General features: G+C 39.0%; 1 protein-coding gene across 1 annotated transcript in view; it reads right to left on the reverse strand.

Moving 5' to 3' along the window:
• kcnh5b (potassium voltage-gated channel, subfamily H (eag-related), member 5b) overlaps positions 1-23,582 on the reverse strand; it is a 131,447-nt gene extending 107,865 nt beyond the window's left edge. The window contains exons 1-5 of the mRNA XM_061063571.1: positions 23,567-23,582; positions 19,733-19,856; positions 15,908-16,014; positions 11,736-11,864; positions 1,681-1,796 (exon numbers count right to left, since the gene is read on the reverse strand). Of these exons, the coding sequence (XP_060919554.1) occupies positions 1,681-1,796; positions 11,736-11,864; positions 15,908-16,014; positions 19,733-19,856; positions 23,567-23,582 (492 nt within the window). The remainder of the gene's footprint in view (positions 1-1,680; positions 1,797-11,735; positions 11,865-15,907; positions 16,015-19,732; positions 19,857-23,566) is intronic.
• Positions 23,583-24,194: the final 612 nt, after the last annotated feature.

Below are 24,194 nucleotides of genomic sequence, written 5' to 3' on the forward strand. Positions count from 1 at the left end.
AAAAGCGGTGGCTGTACGCCCGGGGAGTGTTTGCAGCAAGCGTTTGTGTGCCGAGAAGAAAAGCGACACGTCCCTCCTGACTCTGTGACAAAAGTCTGTTGACAATGGGCCACTGTATGACCGACACAGCTCCGTTACTTCTTACTGTATGTTTTACATTTGAGGTCGTTTTTTAACCCCAGCAGACACGGAGCAAAGAGGATGCGAGTACAAGATACGATCCGTATAGGAGGCCTTAATACAGGGAATACCATACATTTTGAAAAGAGAGCCCGTGACGTCAACAGTGCCTTTCTGAAAAGTTGAAAGATTTTCGACTTGAGCGCTCGGAGCAGCCGCACAAAAACGTCAGAGCGCTTTGCTTTTCATCCAGGCTGCTGCTTTCTGCTGTGAATGCTCTCTACCTATTGAAAACAACTGATAAAAGGCAACAAAAAAAACGCGAGGTGGACACAGGGCCCTAGGTAGTCATTCATGTAAAAATACACTTATAGACCCTTACAGTCTTTGTGCACCCATACAGGTGACCTCTTCTAGGGAATATGGAAATGTTGTCAAGTTTGTTTAATTGACCGGTCCACTACCCTGGTAACAGTGAAGAACCTGTTTTGGAGGCAGGACTTGATGACTTGTCAATCTGACTTGATGGTGCTTACAATGTATGACGTCATAAATTCCCACTATAGCTCAGCTCCGCCCATTTACAACCTGTCCTGGTACAATCAGCCAGAATAATTAAAAACATCTGTGGTCTGTTAAGTGTACAGAGGCTTCCTTGACAGTAGAGAATGTTTTGGAAACTTATTGGAGAAATAGAGCTAAAATGTACTTAAACTGAAGGTAGAAATTATTTAAGACCTGCTAACAAGCTAATACAGTTAGTAGGAGCTAATATAAGCTTGATATTAGTTAGTAGAAAGCCCATTACTATTATTACAAAGATATCCTAATGGCTGCTGTCAGATGATGAAGAACAAGTCTGTGTGTGCATGTAAAAGAGAGAGAGACTTCGCGGCATGTTTGGGTATGGAACTAGTCCCAGCTGATTCAGCACCATGGACAGGGACTGAACTCACTGAGCAAACAACTAGTCCTACAGGGAGAATGAGCAATGAGGCTTTGCTTTATTTCATTCATTTTTCTAACCTATTGGGCTTTTGGAATAATAGCTTTTTGTGTTGGGATAACGGGCCGTCCGTCCATTGGGAAATTATACGGACTAGTAGGATTTCAGATAATGAGCTGTCAGACAACGGCAGGGCATGTTAGCTTCGAACCTGCATGTGATTGGTGCCTTCTTTTTTATCTGATGTTGTTGTCAGCTTAACTAATACACATACCTTGTTAGCTTTTGTTGGTTTGCTAATACCTTTATTTTGTGTTGTTTATTTTTACCTACCTTGTACGATAAGGTTGTGTTTCTACATCCTCAGCTTATTTTATGCTTCATACCTTATAAGCTACTGTTGGATTGCAGATTTCTTAGCTTATTTTATACAGAAATTGTAGGCTAATGTTGGATTTCTAGTATATTGGCTAAAGTTCTGCATCATGCTTTGTTAGCTTGTGTCAGAATGCTGTGAGGTCAGGTTATGTTACACAGTGAGTGTCTTTACATGGACTTGAGCATCCTGGTTTTGTAGCTGTGTAGTAGGGGTACTGGTGTGTGTGCGCACTCACCTCTGCCAGTCTGGACTGTTTATGGCTGACTTCAGGTTTGCTGATGGGCGCCAGCTGCTGCAGCGTGTTGCGGTTGTTGGTGAGCGCTCTTGTTAGCCGTGCAAACTTGGTCCATCCTACAGAGAGCAGACATTAAGCACAGAAGATTAAATCACGTTCATTACAAGTAATCTGGCTCTGAGAACGCAAGTCTCTCAGTCAGCTAACAGCCATTATTGTTGACACAGTTATCCAGTTCATGTCTCCAACAGGGACATACTGAAGTTACACAATATTCCCACAGCTTCCAATTGTGCTTGTCACTAGAGGGGCTGGCAGGCACTGTGTTTTTCCCAGCTGGTGGGTCATATTCACGATAAACCTGACAAGATGTGAATGCAGCACGAGCCCTGGGTTTATGGCCAGCATTAGCCCTGCAGAAAGTGTCCTTGAACACAACTGAATATCCAGAAGCTGCAGGGTTTCTGCCTCAATAGCTGTCTGATGTGCTCTGATCTCGCTTTGGAAACGGTAGATGAAAGAGAATTTCTCCTGCTAGGGGACCAATACCACAGGAATCACTGGACTTTTAGCATATGTTTGACTTGTGAATATCAAAGCTTACGGGATAAAGCTACCGTCTATCTACATTTCTAGACTGAAAATAATAATACAAACAAATAATATGCAGCCTACATTAAAGCCATAACATTGAATTTGTTTGTGAAAAAAATAATGAAAAGGTGTAGCTTTTTAATTCACCTAGCTGTTCCACTGACAAATACATTTCAGTAGTTAATTAAACTCCAAAGAAGTGACAATCTGTATCTTGTAATCCAGACAAATTAGCCCAAATATCGTATTAGTTCATAGCTACATTATTGGAACAATTTACCATGACTTTGTTTTGCAATTTTCACTTTTGAAAACTAAAAACACCCTTTACATAAATTGCATATGCTGTCTAAAGCTTAATCTTTCATCTTTAAATTATCCTGTCAACAGCTCTTAGTCTCCCTCTTTGGCTGCTGAGCTAACGTTACGTTAGCTAACATAAGATGGAATGTGAATTCATGTTTCATAGGGTTACAGATTAAGCTGCATATGTCTGGATGTCCGAGTTTAAATTATTGCTTATATATATTGATGAGAAGTGCTTAAAACTTAAAGTATAAGATTTCAATAATTAATGTTTATTACTATTCAGAAAGCAATAAAGTGTCTTTATTGTCCTTTGTTAAGTGGAGTTTCATTGTTCTTCTTGTCATTGCACACAGTCCCCTGATAAATAAAATATATGAAAATGAAAATGTAACTCCTTTCACTTTTTATTCATAACAATGTCAAGGATGAATATTCTATTGTTTTATTACTGGTAATGTTTTTTAAAAAGTGCTATGTACCTGAACCACTGAGTATTTATGCAATGGTAAAGCATGTTTAGGATAATGTTTAATCATACTTTTTGGCCTTGTTGTTTCATTTCCTGTTTTTGTGCACAATCTTGGTTTGAGTTTGTGGGATCACATTTAAACCATCACTGTGTCAGAAGTCAATCTAAATAACACTGGCCTTTCGAGTAGTGGTCATTTTCCCACCACGGCGCTCACCAACCTGCTGCTGAACAAAAGCAAACACAGTTTCAGATGAGCCTGCGCTAAAAATAAAATCAAATGCCTGAAAGGGCAAAGAGTAGCACGACAGACACCCACCACGTATAGTAGTCCCAAATCGTGATCGACCCGGCCCTTTCAAGGGACCATTACGCATAGAAAGTGGACTTTGAAATAGCTTTTAACCCTGAAGCCTCCAGCTGCCTGAATACCTCTTCCCCCCCCATTCATTCTCTGTTTGAGGCAAATTCAACCATTCATTTCTGTGTGCACTGGTGTGAAAGAAGCCAAATGCAACACTGTATTAAGACCCGTAGAGTGAAAAGATAATCTCCTTTATTCAGTTTTTTTTATTTTTTGAAAACCAATAGCTGGATTTCCCTTGAAGAAAATTGATGTTTCAGCATTTTTATGACTCTCTATAGAACTTTAGTTGCATAAATAGGCTTCTTTTATGTTAATTTTCTAGATGGCAATATGTATAATCAGCTTTGCATCACCATAGATAATAAGCCCTGCCTGTCTTAGCCTAAATTGAACTTTCTGTAGCTCTCCTAGAGGAGTCTGCAGCAGCAGTCCTTGTGTAACTCTCTGTATGTAGTAAGTATACTGTGGAGCTTTATTGCTGACCCCGACTCTCGACTCTCAATTAACTTCCATTGATTTTTTTTTTTTTTTTTTTTAAATAAACAACTCGAACATGCTGTAACTTGAAGTTGCTAGGGCTTGCCACATTTTATATGACGTGGAAATGACATGGCAATATGGCAGCCAGTGAGAGTAAAAGTGCCCAGCGTTCTACACTAACTTTTTAACATTATGAGTCCACCATGAGAATACTAACAGTACTGGACTTTTGCAGTAATTATAAGACTGAACACATTTATGCTCACACACACGTTCTGGCTTTATGCCGACAAATTATTTTGATCATAAACCATCTCGGTCTAACCAACTTTCATCAGGTATAATGCCAACAAAACAACACCTCCATGTATACATACAACCAAAGAGACTGCCTCAGTTTTCAATCACCCAATCAGAGCGCCACTGAGATTGATGATAATCTGAAGGTGCATATTCTATCTTCAACCAGGGAAGAGTTCAAAGGTCATGATGAAGTACAATAAATGTTGAATATTCATGTAACCTTATACCCAACGATAAGTATGGATAAATGACTAGCATGACTTGTTTAACTCTTATTAGAAAAGTGTTAAAATTTGGTTCACACTAAAACAAAACACGCATTCCCATTCATACACATGAACAGCTAGCTAAGTTATCCAAAACTAACCATCTGTTTTACCTGACCAAGAAAAGTTACCTTTTAAAACTTTGAGTCTACTGTGACTGGGTCTGTTTTTCCTTATAAATGAAACACTTTTTATAATATCCGTCTTAGGACACAGATGCTAACTGTAAATACTTTTTCTTTCCTGATGCAGAAGAAGTTCTACTGGCATAGTTATGGCCTTTTCCTTAAACAAATGTCTTGAGTGTTTCTCTTTACTGCCTGTTCATTGGCTGCCGTTGCATAATTCACTGTATAGCGTGCTTGCATTATGGAAGAGTACCATGCCTCTATGTGTTTAATAATAGCAGACCATTGACTCGGAAAGCAAGCCAATGTGTTCTTTTTCAAACCCAGGCCAGAACCACTTTCATCATGAAGTAAACTAGAAGAATGTATCCTGGTGCTACTCACGTTAAATACATGCTGACACACAAGGACAAAAGGACCTCACAAAGAGCGTGAGGAGAAAATGCAAGACAAGTAAATAAGAGGTCTTTTTTCATCGTTAACGATAATGCTCCTGCCGTGGCTCTCCTGAAGAATGCAACACTGCTTGATTTTTCAGACTGTTGCACAATGGAAGTGGAGGCTGAATAAAAAGTAAGGGTAAAAAGCCTGGGCTAAAAATAACAAGGAGCAGAACTGGTTAGCGCACAACGAAAGTGAAATATGAAATGAGATTTTGATCAGCATCGAGGACTGCTCGCACACGGCTTCAGACCCGACAAAGTAGGACTTGCAGAGTGGTTTTTCCAACAGTTGAAACTGAAAAGGAGACATCCACTACAATAAAAAAAAAAAACGTCCATATATAACATATTTCTTAAACATCTATTCTTTAAAGCCAATCCATTCCCAGTGGGCATATTGAAAATGCTGTCTCAACCCAAGTTTTGGTCCATAGTAAAAGGCAAAGAGGTGGAGCTGTGTCGGGTAAACAGCTACAACACGCCCCCTTGTAGTCATATCAGTTAAGCATAACTCTTATCCTGAATGAAAACCAGTGACTATTAAAGAAAATAACCCACCCTACAGTGTGCGCCGATAAAGACAAGAACTTCAATCCAAAACTATTTTTTTGTACAACGTTTTAAAACATGTTTTTTTTTGCTGTCAAATGGCCATTCTAGATTGGGGGTGTGTTTGTGACTTCCAGGGCTTTAGGAGCCTGTCGCCAAGTGGACAGTGAGGAACTGGAGTTTTTTTTTGCACTTTCAGATTGGCTTTCTTTTTTCAACACCTTGCTGCTTGGTTGTGAAACCAAAAGGAATTAGGGCAAGACAAGGGTTGGGTCAAACACGTATGCTAGTTATTCAAGGCAAGTAACAAACCTAACCTGCAGATTTCACAGGACCCGTGTGCCCATTGTTCCAGTTTTTCTCTCCGTCCATTGGGTCCATTTGTAAAGTGTGGCACAGCGTGGGGCAGCCATGAGCAGCTAGATTGGCGGCCTTACAAGAACTACAAGATCACACAGGAATAAAGAGAACAACGTGCAAACAAGAGGTTACGTTTGCCTTTCTGAGGTTGATTTTCTGGTGGTTTAGCTGAGATGTTAACGGTAAGGTGAATACCATGGGTGTTGAGTTTTGTCATTGGTCAAATCTGACAACTGTACAGACAAACTATACTGTAAAAAGCTAAATGTTCAGTTCAATGCCTGAAGGTAAGGGTTAAGTTGTTAACTGTAACCTTATGGCTGCTGTGTTTCTTCCTCAGCACTCCTCACTCGTTCCCATTAGCTGCCTACCAGAAGTGATGTGTCACCTGAGGCGCAGGCTAACGGCCATCTGTGAAGCGATAACAGGTGCTGACAAAGCAAACAGTCAATACTGCAACTCTGCAATACAACAAAACCATATTCCTCCTTTAACACGTGTACTCTGCCACGTGTTTAGCTTTCTTTTCATGCTGCCTTTTCTGCAATGACGATGCCGACAATTTCATCTATTCCTACTCTCACACCAGTCCCTCAAACGAAATAGCCCAACCAGCAGCCATGCATGCAGAAAATTAGTTTTCAAAATGAAAAGATTCTGAATCATCTGCATTTGTAAAATCTTGGAGCGAGGGAAAGATGACAGAAAAAAAGAAGATCTCTTCACTGTATATGCTTGCCTGATGAATCACTAATCAAGCTGGTGATTCCAAATGTGCACCATTTAATATGTTTTTCTGAATGATGTGCACCCTCAGAATGGTAAAATTTGCTAAATGCATGGGTGAAAAGCTAAAATTATGTTTTCAAAGGCAACGCCGGGGACACTAACTCACAGGGTCACAAGGTGCAGATAACACATTTAGCATTTATTTTGTTATTTTCAGCTGAGGATGGACATTTTTAGCAGACCGTGATCTCTCTCCTGCTCAGCTGACGCTGACGTGCTGTGGCATGATGAGCCGTAGGAGCAGCCAGGGACGGAGCCGGGAGCAAGTTTTGGTCTGCAGCACGAGAAAAGTCAGCTGCAGACGCCTGCAGCGGCAAATCTCCCTCCCTCCCAAACGGACAGCTAATCACCAGGCGGGTCAAAATGCAGTCATTTGTTCACTGCTCTGTGACTCAATGCAGGCTGTACTGCTGTGGTGTTTTGGCTAACTTTGGTCAGTGACTCCCTAATTGCAAAAATAAAATAAAAAACTCACAAGGTTTCTTCATCATTGCGTGAGTTAAATGCAGTACATTCCATTTTCAAATGTATTCTTGATACAGAATCACACAATACATGGGTCAGAACTCACCCTGATAACCAAAACATTTTTAACAGATTCTGACCTTTAGTACAGACCATATAATGATTACTTCCAAGAAAAAGGAGGCTTTTTGGAGGTGACATTTTCTTTTTTCTTTTTTTTGCTGTTGCAGACCAATTTCAGAGACCAGGCAGTGGAAAATTAGCTTTAGGGGAAAATTAACTTGTCTTGATTCTTCAATCACATCGAGTTTAAATATGTGAGATGTGGAGAGCAGGGGAACGTGGACCTTAAGTTGCACATTTTTATGACTAAAAGAAAACCTAATTCATACCTGAAGGACAAAGATTGTAGCTAAAAATCCTCTGAAAGGGTAACTTCATACCAAGACTAAAACTAAAATGTTGTCAACAAATAAGCAACAAATTCCTTCTCATGTTACATCGAATGATTAAAGCAAATGGACACATTCAATCAAGTGTGCATGTAGAAGATCAGCTGTAAGGCTTCATGGGGGAAACTGCTTCATGATTTGCTCTTGTGATAAATTTCTCAAGAGATCTCTGGGGGTGCGAGGCTCTGTCTGCTCTGAGGTGTTCAAAATTAGATACACATTAACTTAAATTATGATAAGACACTTACTGGGAAGTACACACAAAGGTATTTTTGTAAGAACAAGTGTGTAGGTATGAAAACCTGCTCTTTCTGTAAAGTGCCTTGAGATGGCATTTGTTGTGATTTGGTGCTATATAGATAGAGACTAATTGATTGATATTCTGATTGGATTTGATCAATAATAACAATTTAAATTGATGTTAATTTTGGACAGCATTGTATCCTTTTATTGTGTTGGTCCTGGGGGAGCTCAGATTTTCTTAGATACAAGTCAGCTCTAAGGAAATTAAGGTTTTAGAACTACGGATGTAACGGACTTGTTCATTACTCGTGTAAACAGCAGGGCTTTGACTGTTTACTGCCACTCCCCACACACCAACAGAGATTCACTCGGGTGCACACAGAGTTCAGCGTCTCCTCTTTTTAGTTGATCAACACTCTGTTCACAGTAGGAATGTTGTGTCTGGATCCCAGAACTGTCAAACAAACAAGGGAACAGTGAAATGTGAAACAGTGACACGCAGGATAACAATGTGATACAGTTTGTGCACTGACAGACATGTTCAGCTGTTATTTAAGTGGAGAATTAAAACTTTCTCCAAAAAGTAACATAACACATTCATCTTGTTACTATCTTGGGAGTAATTCTAGGCATCCCAAAAACACAAATAAGATCATCCTTTTTCATCCCCAGAGAAGAAATTCATCAAAAATCATTGGAGAGCAAGAACACAGGCACACACTATCACAAATGATTATGCGGGGGACCGCACAGCCGCAGTGCAATGGCAGAGCCTTGCCACCTTCTTGAGCAGGGCATATCCAACGCCAGGTTACAATTAACCCTGATTAAATGCTCTATCATCCCAAGCATTGCTCATTTTACCTCAATTTCACCAATTATTACAGAAACAAACAAACTCGTTACAAGTTGTGGGGCTGTTTGCCCGGTGTTGGTTGAGGTCAAATGAGTTGTCGATCACATGAGCCGGGGATCGAGCAACCAATAATCCACTTGTATAAAAACAGAAAATACCAACAGAAATAATTCTGTGGTTGTTTTCTAAGCTTACAGTATGCAGAGACTTAGAGCTTTATTCTACAGTTGAATGCACTGCAAAGATTCAAAAGAATATGTGTACGGTAATTCAAAGCTAAAAATATTCAATTATACTTAAGATAAGCCACCTTCATATGACAAGTCCAGACAAACTTCTTATTACAAGCAAAAAAATAAGACAAGAATTGGTTTGAATGAGTAAAACTAGATGCCAATGCAGCAATTACATTTTGCTTAAATTAAATTAAATTAGGTTTAATGTCTTTTTTCAAGAAACTTCAGTAAATTTAGCACGCTGCACTGGCAGCTTTTTTTTTTTTTTTTTTTTAAGTTATTACAAACAGGCCTTACACCTAGTATCTTGAAATAAGATTTTTCTCTGGACTTGTCAGGTGAATGTCGCCTATTTTAATAGTAATTTGATATTTTTGACCAGTAATAAGACAAATACACTTGCTAAGACTAACATTTCGTAGACTCAACAGTGACATTGAAGGAACAAATTAAGTTCCTTAAAGATCCCATATTATACTCATCTTGACCTTTCATGCCGTCAGTCTCTAAAACCTATAGAGTAGCTTTGCATGATTTGCAGCCTCTACCTGAAACAGTTAGTTTCAGCTATTGTCTCTTTAAGGCCCCCCTCCCAACATGCTTACTTTCTTCTGATTGGCCAGCTCTCTGGAAGCCAGTGTGTGTGGGGGGGGGGGGGGGGGGGGGGGAATGCTGCAGGGCTGCCGGGGTAGGGCTTCTCTCCATTGTTGGGAGAAGACAGCCTATAGGTAAAGAGGTTTCAACAGCTTTCATAGAGGTTTGAAGCCGTCTCATGAAATCCTTGGTTTCATATCGGAAACTAACGTGTGTAAACAAGTCATTTAGATCACTTTCACACTTATCCTTTGATTACTCCAATGTTTGCCTCATGAGCTGAAACTTTGCCCACATTTTTTATGGGCATCCAGCACTGTAACACTATATGTAAGTTTAAAAACAAGGAGCAGCACAATAGGTCAATTTTTAAAAAGTGAAAAAAGTGTCCGTTTCAGGCTGGCTAATATATTCATACTGTGTTCAACAAACACTCTCTCAAGTGTCAAGGCAAGTATTGAAATCACAGAAGTCAGTCTTAAAAAGACATCATCTTGAGCAGAGGTTAACGGGAAAATGTCGGCACATTGATGTGACAGTAGAAGTTCAAGCAAAGCTCTAATTGCATGTTCAACCCATGTTATTTATGTGTGGCTGAGCAAACATAATGACTGAAGAAACAAATCGCACGACACCTCAGGGCAGGTCTCTGTGACAGGGGGGAGGAGGAGGTGCATCTTGCTACACGTGTACACACGTGTTCACATGTGTGTGTACGTAAAAAAAGATAGAGGGGGGGGGGGGGGGGGGGGGGTTCTTGTCAAAGGGCAAACACAACCATACAGCGGCGCCGAGAACGACGCCCATGGCAGGAAGCTGACACTATGCATCAGTCAGGGGACTGAGGACAAAAGCGCTACACACATCTCCTGTGATTCCTGAACACATCACAAGCTACTCGAACACAACCTGACATCCTGAGACGTTACAGCATCACAGGGAAAACAAGACCTGACTCAGTCACACCAAACTCTCTTTATCCAGTCAGAGTTTGGGTTGAGATGAAGAGGGGGGGGGAAAAACATTTGTAAGAAGTTGAAAAAAAAACAATTCTGAGTGCTCACAGTGAGAGAGAAGGGGGTAGGGGAACAAAAAGAAAATAGAGTACAAGGACGAGCAGCAGCAAGGTGACACGACGAATAAAGAGGAAGGGGGCGAAAGAAGAAAATGTAGAGCATTGACATGAGTGAATTAAAGAAAAAAAATAAACAGTGTGATCAAAAGCAAGAGAAGAAGACATAAAAGAACAAGTGCAAGACAGAAAAAGGAGTAGGTTATAAAAAGTACAAATAAAAGAGTCTAAAGCCATGCTAGCAGTTCTGAAAGCTAGACTACAGTATAAGCCAAATGTTAATATCAGCATGCAAGAATTCTCCCTAAGGTCATGCTAACTTGTACAAATCCATCAATCCATTTGATGAAAGATTTAAGTTTGAAATGTTCACCATCTTGTTTAAATGTGGAGTTGGAGTTAGGTAAGTTAGGGGATCACTACAGTTTTTGAGATCAATCTTCTGGCTTCCATGATTGAAATAGTTGTTCTGATGTTTAAGTTTACCACCGGCACACATAGAGTGGCAAACCTCTGGTGTTAAAAAATAAAGTCAATGCAGAAGCACAGATGGCTGCAGTTCCTTGAGTGTCCATTTGAGGCTTTTCTCCAACGGCCCCTGAAGTCGCTTACACACACATTAAAGAAAAAGGCCATTTTGAAGGCAGAAATAAACAGGTTTACAGCCTGGTTCAAAGCGCACATTTGGTGGCTCATAGCAAAACCTCATGTCTTTATCTGCACACACTGTAAAAGGGTTTTTGTTTTTTTTACAACTCATCTGTTTTGATTTTTACTTAGCTTACATACTGGATCATCCAGACATTTAACAATTTGCTCCACACTCAAACACGTCAGCCCCCCTCCCTGTAGCTCTCTACTTTGCTCTAAATGATAAAACAAAAACACTTTGATGGATATGAAGTGAATATTTTAAGACTTTCGGTCACACGTCATTCTCCATGCCTCTCTTTTCTAAAACTCCACTGTGAATTATAGTACAAGTCTTCATAAGAACACAGACAGACATTGTTTGTGCAAAGATGCTCTTGGGAAGCCTCGTCGAGTAAAATAACCTGCCCGCCGCAGTGATGCACTCACCTTTCGTGGTTTCGTCTTCGATAGGCTGCTTGAAGAGGGTGATGTCCTTAAAAGTGCAGAGGAACAGGACCACCTTGTCGTTCTCGTTTCTGATGGGAGCCACTTGCATGTAGAACCACACCGGACTTCCTGTAGAGACATGATACTTAACTTCATCGTTCATCTTTAATTCCTGTAAATGTGTTGATATGACAGCCGATATACAGACTGAGAAAATAGTGAAGAATGCCCGTACAAGTTGACATCTTTAAACTTCCTGTATTGGCAGTGAAAATATCAGTTCACGAGTCCGATGTTAAGTCGCAAATCACCTCACTCGAAGGGCTAGAAACAGATGGTAGGGGAAGCTGACGATGGGGTCTGTCGGACCGCGGTGACGGGACACCTTCAATCGAGTAAGCATAGCTGCCTCGTTTCCACTCGCCTCTTGTTTACAGACCAGCTCCTGGTTCATTTCCTTTTTCCAATTGTTTTGTTTCGGTTGTGGCAAAACACTATCAATATTGCCAATTTTGACACTAAAATCTTCTGCTGTGAACCCTAAGCACCGACAGTGCCAACCTCTAAGAGAACAGGGAGTTGTAAGCTTGAAAATGCAAGAAGCTACATTTAAGCTAGGCTCATGATACACCTTAGTCTACGCTTAAAGCCTGCCTAGCTTGATTAAAAACTACTCTACAAAGTAGGAAAGATTACAATCAATACAAAAGTCAATTGTCTGAAATACTTTTCTTGAATAAAATCTTATTGTTTATAAAAATTGTGTAGATTACTGATAAATCTAGCTAGCTAGCTAAGGGGCTGGTGAGGTTAAAATAAAAGCTTTATATGAATTATGTAGTGTGCATATATTTTTCACACATACTACCAGATATTCATAGATTTCAATCACTTGACAAAAAGAGCTCAAGAAAGTGGCAGCCATCATTGAGCACTCAAATGTTTACACCACCTTACAACCAGCACCTTCATGCAGCACACTCAGCTAAAAAAAACAGCTAGCTCCTGTCAGAACTTCACTTTGTGATCTCTAGTGGAGAATCCTTTACCTTACACAGCTGCCAGGATGAAAGCCTACGTAAGTAAGGACAGCCGTATTTATTTTCAATGTGGCTGGCTCAATGAAGCTGCCGTTTGGGAAGTGAAAGGCAAGAAATTCTAATAGCATAAATCAAGAATCTCCTTGTAAATTTGTATTATTTTCCAAAAAGGAGTTTGTAATTCAAAATATTAGTTCTATAGGCCTAACTGTAATCCAGGATTTCTCTCAGTCTATAGAAATATATGCAGTAAACAGGGGTTATTAAAGGTGTTATATCAACTTCTGTGAAGCAATTTAATCACAATCATCAATTTCTCTGCGTTGTAGTTGACATTACAATCTTGGCTTTCATTTTCCTTAATGCTTTGGATGGTGTCGAGAACAGCAGAGACAGAGACATTACCAAATGACATAACCAACCATGAGAATTCAGGTGTCCTTTTAACAGTTAGAAGACGTTTCAAGATTAATTAAATGACAAGTGAAGAGTTCATGTGTCCCGTTCTGTAGTCCAGATCATTTTGTGCCTACAGTACAAGCAACCGCCAAGTGTTGTCTGATGTACCCGATAATCTTCATAAAGAGCACTTTGATCCTTCCTTTCCTCGCTCTCCATGTTAATTATTCTTACATCATGTTTAAAAAACCCTCAAACCAATTGAGATTTTTTACCAAGTTAACACGTTCAGGGAACTCACCGTTCTTTCTTCACAGAAGAACTTGAGCGAGTCAAGGCTTTTGGGACTTTATAACCTCCTCTCACACTTGTAGGAGAGCAAAAGTTCTGCAAAATTGCCTTTACTTACTGTCATCATTTTTTGTGGATGCAGAGCAGGATTTTCTGGCACAACTTCAACTAGCAAGGTGCATGAAGAGTGAAAGGCTTGTAGACGTCAAAAAGCTCCAGCAACACAAATTAACTAATTTGTTAATAAAAGTTAATCTTATTACAATGGATGTATTTTGGCTTGTGGCCTTCATTAGGGTCATAATTTCTGTGGATACAAGTTGTTTGTTGTCATCATCCATCTCATTTATATCCAGCCTCTATACAGGCCCGCGCTCTCTTGATTTGTCAGCAAGTTTGAGCCATTTCAAAATTGATCTTTTCATATTTTACTGTTCCTCCCTCTCTGCCTCGTGCTCCTCCGCCTCGCATTTTGCTCTTGTGGGTGATCACTCTTGAAGACAGGAACACTTGGAACTATTTTTGTCTGCACTCTTTGTCTGTTATGCTCCTCTCCGATGCTACAGATCCAAAATTCACAGCTCACTCTTTTGCTGCGCTATCACACTGGACAGAAGAATATGTCTCTCTACCCGGGTTGTGCAGGTCAAGTTATGTTCCAAAAATACTTGATTTCTTATATTTCCATTAAGAGTTATTAAGAAATAGCAATTTCTCTTAAATACTTTAGCTGACTCCAAACCATACATCTGTTATGTGGCACTCAATATTGGCAATGGTTCAAATTCCCCATACCTCAAAACACATATGAATAATAAAAGGCTATACATTTCAAACAAAGGTGCATAATGAATAAATTAAACGCCTGATGAATTAATTTATGAACTTTTTTTCATTAATCATTTATTCTTATAGTGCATGAATTCATAAATCAGCTAAATGCTCGTCTAAATAAAACTTCAAGCACAAGAGGGAATTTAATAGTAGCGGTACTCAAGCAAGCTTGAGAAGGAAGCTACAGTGTCGACATCTCACTAACAATGTCTCTTACGCATTATACCCAATGAATTTCACTTTCTCTAAAAAAACATATCAAGGAATTTAAGTCAGATAGTAAGACAGTTGGAAAAAGGAAAATAAGGAGTTAAAGCAACATTATAGAGAAATCGCCGTGGTGTGCTTTGGCGCCTATCGAAGGTCTGTGAGTTCAACTGCACTGTCTTATAAACACAGTGTTTTGTTATAGCCAGCACGGCAGACTTGCAGCCTACTGCTTCGTTAAGCTCTCACAAATGTGTTAGAGCCTATCTTATATGTACTCTTGTCCAGCTTCTTGCTCAGGCTCTTTTTTCTCTTCTTAGCTCATCACCGTCACCGCCCTCTATCCCTCAGCATCAGCCATCATATCAAACAGTACAGAGACGAGCTAACTGGCTTCGTTTTCGATGTTGGTGCGTGAATTAGTGCTGTGAAGCCGTACGCACTTCTCCCAAGAGAGCCGAGTCACTGCCAAAGTTACAGCAGGAGACAGGGGTGTTATGTGGACATGGGATAGACCACATTCTACCTTTTGAAAGTTATTGTAGTATTAGGTCGACTTTGAAAGGACTCCATTTTACCTTAAAAGTAATTTAATTACGTTTTTTATTATTAATTTATCAAACAAAACAATCTAATACAAACATCAATCTCTCATTTCGAATGAAAAAGAGCAGAAAGAAGTATAATCTTCTATAATCTGCTCCTCTTTCACAAAACATTAATGAACAATTACAGCTGCCCTGAAAAAAAATCTATTTCATTTTACAAATTAGCTTTATTAACAAGGACTATGCACACACAGGGGATTTGACTACAGTTTATTTTTTTTATTTATGATGAAGACAAATGTAAGGTTTAACTTGGTTTAACAAAGGAACTTGTGAAGTTACATTGCAGGAAGTTGATGCCAGCGAAGCAGAACAGTAAACCTTGTTCATCTTTTGTTCTTTGAATAAATTTGTAAAAGTCACAAAACCCGGCAGCACCAAGAGACCTCTAAGGAAAGAAGTCGTTTGAAAGTCCAATAATATAATCTGGATTATTTAAACCACTGGAGATCAGTGCAACTAATTTACTCTACCAAGCACTAGAGATGAAAATTAAAATTTAAGTAACTCCTCCATGAAAAATACACACTGTGACTACAAGCTCTCTAAACTTGAAAACTGGCTTCTCATCTGGGTTTTATTTCTTTCAGATTAAATAAATGTGGGTAGGGTGGACACGGCAAGAAAATGTGATGTCACTTTGGCTCGTGGAAATTGTGATCAGCATTTTTCACTATTTTCTGACATTTAAAAATAATGTTTAGTCTCAGCAATTCCCTCTATTCTTATGGATATAAAGTCGTTTTACAAACACATGACAGAGGAGACAAATTGTCAGGTAATGAACACTCACTGTTCTTCCTGTAGAGAAGGATTTCGAAGCAGTTGGACTCATAGTTGTCGAACGTCTGCCTGACCTTGTCGATGGACTTCTTGTCGGTCAGCTCTCCGTACATAAAACTAAGCAGAAAAAAAAAAGACACAGCAGCGATCAATACTGACTTTTAATCTCTACCCCTCTGTTATAGTATATCACAGATGCTTTTAATGGCATTGTCAATGTGTTTTCTGACCGTAACCAGGTCCATTAAGTTTTATGCTTGCTTTATAGAGTAAAGAGTCACGGCAGCAGCATAAATGTCACTCACTGTGAAGGACTGAGGATCGGTTTGGGATTGGCGCAGTTTGCATTTCCTGGCATGGTTGTAATTATTATTCCTCAAAGGGCTGAGGACGTTTTAATCTGCGCTTAATAATTAGTCTGAGTGATTAGATTCTTTCCCAACAGCCTCAGTGTCCTCGAGGACCCGTGCAGACACGAAGGTTGTCACATTAAAATGGAACAAAAACACATTGGAATATTTCCTGGTGTTTTCACACAAAAAAACTTGAACTTGTGTAATTGGCCTCATGTGTTTATAGCTAGTGTACTTGTTTAATATTAGATGAGGACTCCAATCATCCCCGACCACTGAGTGCAGTCACATTGAATCTTAAAGTGCATTTATGATATAAAAGTTCCTCCCACTTCCTAGAATGGATGCGACCACTGCAGAGAAAACACTGTGGTCGCATCCATCCAAAATGATCAGGAAATGTGGTTAATAACCTTACAAGTGAAATTATTGTAATGTACATGTTTGGTAAATTGTCTCCATTAAGGGCCTGTGTCCATTGACGGCACTTTTTGCACTGGCAGCGCCCACAAACTCAAGTTTGAGAGCGCTTCTTAATGGAGCTTATTGTTGCTAGGTTACAAAATGTAACTTCTGCTTCCCTCGGTAGCCTTAGGTTGGTTTTAGTAGCTCTGTATGCTTAATATTTTGATTTAATTGAGGAAATATCACCAAGAAAACATGAAAATGATGTTAATGAATCCTGTCCTGGCATTAGCAGCAGCTCTAGACCTGGAAACTGTTCCCTAGGAAGAAGAAAAACAGAGTCTGGCTAGTGAGAGGACACCGGCCCTAATGCTCTTGCAGTTTCAAAGTGCAAAACTCAACACGAAGCCAAGCTAATCCCTCCCACAGGGTTTGACTGACAGCACTGAGAACTAAAAAAAAAAGACAAACAAATCAATGCAAAATGTTTTGTTTTGAACATATTTCAGCCTGGAAAAGCAGAAACTTGATGAGTTGATGAGCAGCGATAACTAGTTTATTTTGAATGAGAATAAACAGTAGTAACAACTGATGGAAGAAAGGTGTGGTACATTTAAACATCCTTCAGCTAACATGCTAATGGGCTGAGAATATGAACACAGCCCAGTGAAATAATTAGATGACAATTTAGAACTGGAGCCCTAGAGAAATGTTAAAATTAAAATGATAATTCAAGCCTTCCTGATTAAATTTGGACCTTAAGTTTCATTTTGTATTAACATTAACTAGGATGGAAATCAGGGGACATTATTACAAAGTATCAGGAGTTCATATTGAATTCTTAACAAAAATGCAAGTTGTAGCAGGGAGGCTCAGTTTGAGAAGTAGTTTACAGTTTTTGTTGAAAAAGTGGACCTTTCCCTCATACGACTCTTTTGGGAAAATAATTGTATAATAAGACTAAAAAGAAAAAACAGCCAAAGGACACTTTGTGAGTCTGGGGGCAAAAGTTGAAGGGCCCAAACTACATTTAAGATCTTTTCATGGGCACTTCAGCAGATTTAAAACAGTCTATAATATATATATATATATATATATATATATATAGATATATATATAGATATATAGTGGTTTGCAGTTATTCCACAAAAAAATGATCTGCTCAAAACTTTCCTGACTGGAATCATTTGCGGTCCAAACAGTTAGAAACACCTCATGTTTCACCAGATAAAGTAAATATTAGAAGAAAATGAATACAAGTGAGCAGAACAGCGGTATTTCCGTCTTTCCTCCCTGATAACTCATCATAAGAAAGTCTAGAATCTCAAAACAGATACTCTGTTTCACGATTCTTCTGTTTGCTCTTCTGTAAAGTTCAGGGACCTCTGGTTAGTCTCAGAGTATGAATTGTTGATACATTTTAAGTCAGTCATTTTTCGATACTTTGTGGTTAACACAATACAAGTTTAAAATAGAAGTCAGTCATATTTTTTTTCACAAAATGCTGCCACAAGCGAAGAAATGTGGAATTGTTGCCTCTGTTGGCAACATTTCTGTACTTGTGAAATTAAGACAGCTTGACTATTTTGGTGTGTAGGACTGTATTTTGATGTACATGGAATTGAAACAGGTATTCAAAGTTTGTTTTTTACTAGAATCGTTTACAAGTTTTAAAAACTTGGCATGTGACAACTCTAATTCCTTTGCATCAGTATAACAAAGTCAAACCCTTGTACTGCAGTCAAGAGAGAGCAGAATTTACTCCCCGACATGGCAGTGGGCCCAGTTCACACACACCCCCTCCTTCATCACTTTGGCAGCCGCCTGTACGTTTAAGCTCTCAGCTGGCTCTGGTATCCTCTCAGAGTCACGTCTGAGTGGATTGTCCGTCTCAGAGTCCTCTCCTCCGCCCTAAGCAGCAGGAGGGAGTACGGATAATTTTCACAGCCCCTTTCCTATTCTCACTCGGCACAGTGTTCCAGGGAGCCTTTTTAGCTGCTGGCTAGTCAAGGCCGTCACCCCCCTGCGGGTGTGAGAGGCGCCTGAGGAGAGGAGTCGTCCTTTGGAGTCAAATTTTTGAAAACGTCTTGACTGACAGGCGAGGAGGACACCGTCCTCGAGCTGGACCGAACAGAGCTCCCCTGGCAGCTCTAAATTGGATTCATTTCAGAGTCTCACTGAGCAGTAGACCGTCTCCCCCCTCTCCTTCTCGCTCTTTTATTAGCCCGAGTAGAAATGCTAGAAGCTTTTTTCTGTCTCTTTTTATTGCAGTCTTATTCTGCTGAACTCTTCATTCTTTAAGCATGACATTTGAGCTGTTCTGGAGCTTTAAACAAAAAAAACAAAAAAAAAAAAACTCATGTACTGTACATGGCTCTCCAGTGCAGCACTGTGTAATTTTAACATCGAGATACGATATGACACAACAAGGAACGGTACGGTATGTTACAACTCTATCTGCTATGATACCATACAGTAATGGTAAGATTAAATATTCAACAACTGAGATTTTTTTCTAGATTTTAATCGTGGACTTTTATGTTTGGACAGTAGCAGGAAGGCACAGAAACGAGTCACACTTTCATCTTAACTGTGTCTCTCACTGCGTTTAAATAATGGATGAAGCTGAATAAAAAAAGGACATATTCAATGATTCCTGCAGGATAAATGGAGCACTCTTAAAGGACATGGTTTAAGTTTTAATAATAATGACTCAGGGGTACTGTGGTGTGGTTTTAACTCATAAGGAAGTGATGTTGTAAAAAATGTTTTTGTTTTTTGTCAGTTGTAGTAAAGCACTAAAATCGTCAAAAATATACAAACTTACTTTACTCTAGACATATGCCTGTTGTGGATAGAGTACAAAATGATATGTTAATGTAAAAGGAATTATGCATAGTTAGTTACACTGCATTAAGTGCAATTGCCTCAAAGCAACAACACTATGGAGCCATTATAGCTCCCTTTACAGTGAGACTTTAATCCTGTAGATTTACACAGAACAACTATAACTGTGCAAAGTCACACTGCCTAAATGTTCATTAATAATTAAAAATAAGAGATATCATGAACTTTACCTGCATGTGCTGCTCTTCTGCATGACTTCAGCCCTGTGGAAGCCAGACAGTTTGCAGAATCCGTCATTGCTGTACACTACAGGCCACTCGACGATCTGGGCGTTTCCCAGGAGGAAGCTGGTCTCTGAAAGACGGAGAGAGGACAGAGAGAAGACATCAGCTTCCAGTGATCAATAATGGAATACCAACAAAAGGCTAGCAAAGCTTCTCGGCCTCTGGTGAAGATTACAAAGACATAAGAGCGCTCTGGGTCAGTTCGTGTTTGGGCTATGAATGCTCGAGATGCCAACTAATACCAAAGAGACGCGGACATTACTGTAAGAAAGACAAGTTATGAGCCTGACAGGTGAGCGAAGCTACAATACAGTGAACATCAGAGCTAAACTGGCCTTCAGATCAAAGTTCTGAAGCTTTTTTTTTTTTTAAAAACATGCAGTCAAACTCAACTTTTCAATTAACATAAAGATGAAGTTCTCGAGGTTCACAAACGCATGAAAATTTGGAAAATGAAGGAGGATCATTGTTAACCACTCTAGTGAACTGCATGGATCAAGTAGTTATTCTGCACGAGTTACAAGCAGCTGCAGTCGGATATAAAAACAGTCAGTCTGAACAGAGCACACGGTACAACATCTGCAAGGGAACATTCAGCATTTTTCTTTTTCTCTGTCTTTTATAATAACATAGATTATTAATCATTCTTTGAATGTTCTGCACTTGGTGGTAGCTTTGGTCACCAGGGAGAATAATCGAGGTGGTTTTGACTGTTTAACAATTGATGATCCTGTATTCTGTATTATCAACCATTCCCCAAGTCCACTGAATCTATTTTTTATTTGATGAAAATCAATTTACTAACACCAGAATTTTTTTTTATTGCATTTAAAAAGGAAAATCCTCTGATGTCTCACTTTTGTAGCTTTGGCCAAAGCGTTTATAATTTAGCTTAATGGTTATGAGAATATAAGAATATACGTGAAGAAAAAAAGTCATGCAGATTATCTTTAATAGCTATATGGAGATGATACTGAAGGCCAGTTAAATATGTTGTAAGTAATCCCTCTTTTCACAGGGAAACTCTACATGGAGCAAAATATTCATCTGTAAACTGATGGATGTTATACAATGATTCAGTGTGCTGGTCTGTTTTATTTTCTAAAAGGGTCTGATTAACATTCAGGGGGTTTGTAAAGAAAAAAAGCTTTAAGAGTAGTCATGGCTCATCTTAAACCCACAATGATTGAGTATTTACATGACATACTGTAAGCTTTAAAATTTATTATTTGGTACATTCAAATAATTCTTTTTTATTTTTTACATTATATTCTATTTTACTGTATATATGTGTATTAGTAATTTTAGTGTTTATTGCATGGCCTTGCGGAACAGTCCTTACATTTCACTGCACATCTGTATGAGCATGTGACAAATAAAAATCTTCAATCTTGAAAGCCACTGAATGCTGAGTGAAGGGTTAAAAGATCTGTTGACAAGCCAAACATACATAAACCAAGATCCAGGCTGGATCAAACTGAGATGAATTCAGTTACAAGGAGAGATGGCCTTCAATCGGAGCATTTAAGGACACTCAGGAGGTGACAGTCAGCAGTGGAACAATGAAACCCAAGAAGACTTCAGCTACTGAATCAAGAGTCTCAGATGGGGTGTCATTTAAAATCCCCAACATGAAACCCAAAGAAAACAACACACAAACATAAGGAACAACAAAGTTTAAGCTTCTCTTCCTTCAGTTATTTTCAGATTCTTGGTTTACAGTTTCCTAGAAGAACGGGAAGTACCAGCAAGGAATACTTTAAGTAGTTCTACAGTACTTGTGTTATCGATTAAAATAATTAATTGTTCATTGTACGTTTTCTGCTGTCATTTTTTTTGGAAGTCTTGCAATAATTCTTTGAAGGAATCAGTCTCAAACTACTCAAGCTCCATTGAAATGTCAAAAAGCCCAGACACCTGTTTTAGAAAACAGTCACGCTGAAATATATGATGCAAGGTTAATGCATTAAACAAATAAAACTGCCAGAAACGTACTTCAACATCTTCTAGATCTGTTGTAAGAGCCGAGTTTGCTTGCCTGGAAAGAGTGAATTTCAGGATGAAAAGACAGAAAAAGCTCTGCAGGTTTGACTTGTGCATGCCCAAAAACATCACAAGCATGCAGCATATCCCACTGTTCACTGTATGTTTACAGCAGGCAGGAAAATCAACTGAAACAGCAATTAAAGTATGGAAATGCATATCCTTTCTGCAGTGAAACTGATGAATTCAGGTTAACACAGCTTTACAGAGAGAGGATTTAAACCCTCCAACAGCACATCCATTGATTTCACTGGTCAGCCAACTGATGACATAAAAAAATAGTAACTATAATAAAAATGTTCTTGCTGAAGTCAGGGGAAAAACTTCTATTATACCAGAAGTGGACACTGCAGTCCAGTGGATATCTGATTGTTAATCCAAGAGCCAGTTTGTTCTTTTTATCAGCCAAGTGAGCACACACTGGGAAAAAACACACATGGTATTTTAGGACATACAAGCACAGTGACCTTTAACGTAATGTTAATTATCTGCATGAAGGTGCGACAGGGGGCTGACAGTAAGACACTGAGACTCTACACCTTATCCTCCTCATTTACATTTTATTTCTAGAAGAAGTTCAGAATTCGTTTTACAGTACTTTTTGCCTAAATGTATGTCCTCAATGTGTTCAAAGTTTTGGCCATGGGAAAAATATGTGTCATTGTGATAAGGACGGTGCTGACAATGCTTCCAGTGATGAAAATTTGCTAAGACAAACAGTAAGAAAAGACAAATTAGCTGCTGATATTTTTTTTTAAATGATTGAACTTTTGTTGTGCTGGTCAAAGCATTGGAAAAAGTTAACCAAAATATCCCAATTACAAGATAAACCAACTTATTCCCGAGTACGTATTGCTGACAGTCTAGTATCTCCGTTGTGGCCAGACAATGTTTGATCAATCAAAACAGACACTCAGGCAGACAAAGCAACTTCAAGAATAACTTCTGAAGAAAATTTTAATTGACATTTTTCTCTCTCCTCTATGAATTTAAAGCTCATAAATGATTGTCTCAACGGCTCTTAACAAGCTAAGAGAACTAGTCGTACTTTAGTCTTATTATTTTACCTGCCCTTAATCCTCTTCCCTTTCTTCACTCCTGTTCAATAACCGATCTATAAGATGGTTTTCCAACCTGCAATAAACTCCAGAAAAGTTGGAAAAGAACACTGTCCTTTTGTCACTATGGTGACAAAGTGCTATTCACGGGGTGTAAAAGTGTTAGAAATAAACCAGCTTTGTGATCATTATGCCGTGACTAAAGACTAATAAATCAATCGAGACATTATTGAACTGAAAATAAACCACACATCACCTCGCTGCATTTTCACCTGTATGCAGCCAGATAATCTAACAAAGTCCATGTTGATCTGATGAAATGTAAGCCAATCCTTACAGTGTGGAGCTGTGCCTGTCCAGATACTATATTTTCCCTGGCTGATTCCAGGGGCAAAACTGTATATTTTCTATTCCACAACTGGTAAGAAAGGAAAAGAGCAGCCAGTATCTTGACATCACCATGGAAATATCTTGTTACCGAGGAATAGAAATGTTCATTATCTTACGCTGACTGATATGTGCATGTCATTAACTTGACATAAAAAAGGAGGTAAAGTTTTCAAGATGAAAATGTAATTCATCACAATAAACATGTTTTGAATCTCAAGATATTTGTATATCTGAGGAGAAATACCAGAAAAACTAATTATTTAATGTTTCCCTAAATGGCCCCTTTTACCTGTGGGGTTCCTCATGGCTCTGTTTTTGGTGCCTTTTCTGTTATATCTAAGCTTCCTTCTGGTTCCACAGAATCTCTTTTCACTGCTTTGCAGATACCACCTAAGTGTATCTCATACTTATAGCCACAGCCCTACGTTACAACTCCAAGTGTTTCCCCTTCCATTATATGGGGGGGGGGGTGGCCTGCAATAAAATAAAAAAATGTTTTTTTTGGGGTTTTTTTAAGATTTATTTTTGGGCTATCCCTACCTTTATTGTAGGGATAGGATGGTGGATAGAGTCTGAAATCAGGATACCTTTCCAATAGAAAAAGGATAGCTGTCATTAAAAGTAACGCATGAACACCAAGATTCCTTCAAGTGTTTTTGTCGTCGTGTCGCCGTGTCGGCATGTCGGCTTGTCCCCACCCCCCCAACACTGTAAACCTAGGGGAAACACTGACTCCTGTTTGGCTGCTTTCAAAATATCAAAGACTGGATGGCCCAAAACTTCCTGAAACTTAAGCAGCAGATATTTGAATAAAATCTGGTTTTCTGATTTCTGTGATTTTAGTACAGTCTGGTGTGTGGCTCAATAATTGGTATCCATTGATCTGACATTTTTGGCTTTAATCAGTTACTTTCAAA

This window comes from Labrus mixtus, chromosome 18, assembly GCF_963584025.1.
Source record: "Labrus mixtus chromosome 18, fLabMix1.1, whole genome shotgun sequence".
Lineage (NCBI taxonomy): Eukaryota > Metazoa > Chordata > Actinopteri > Labriformes > Labridae > Labrus > Labrus mixtus.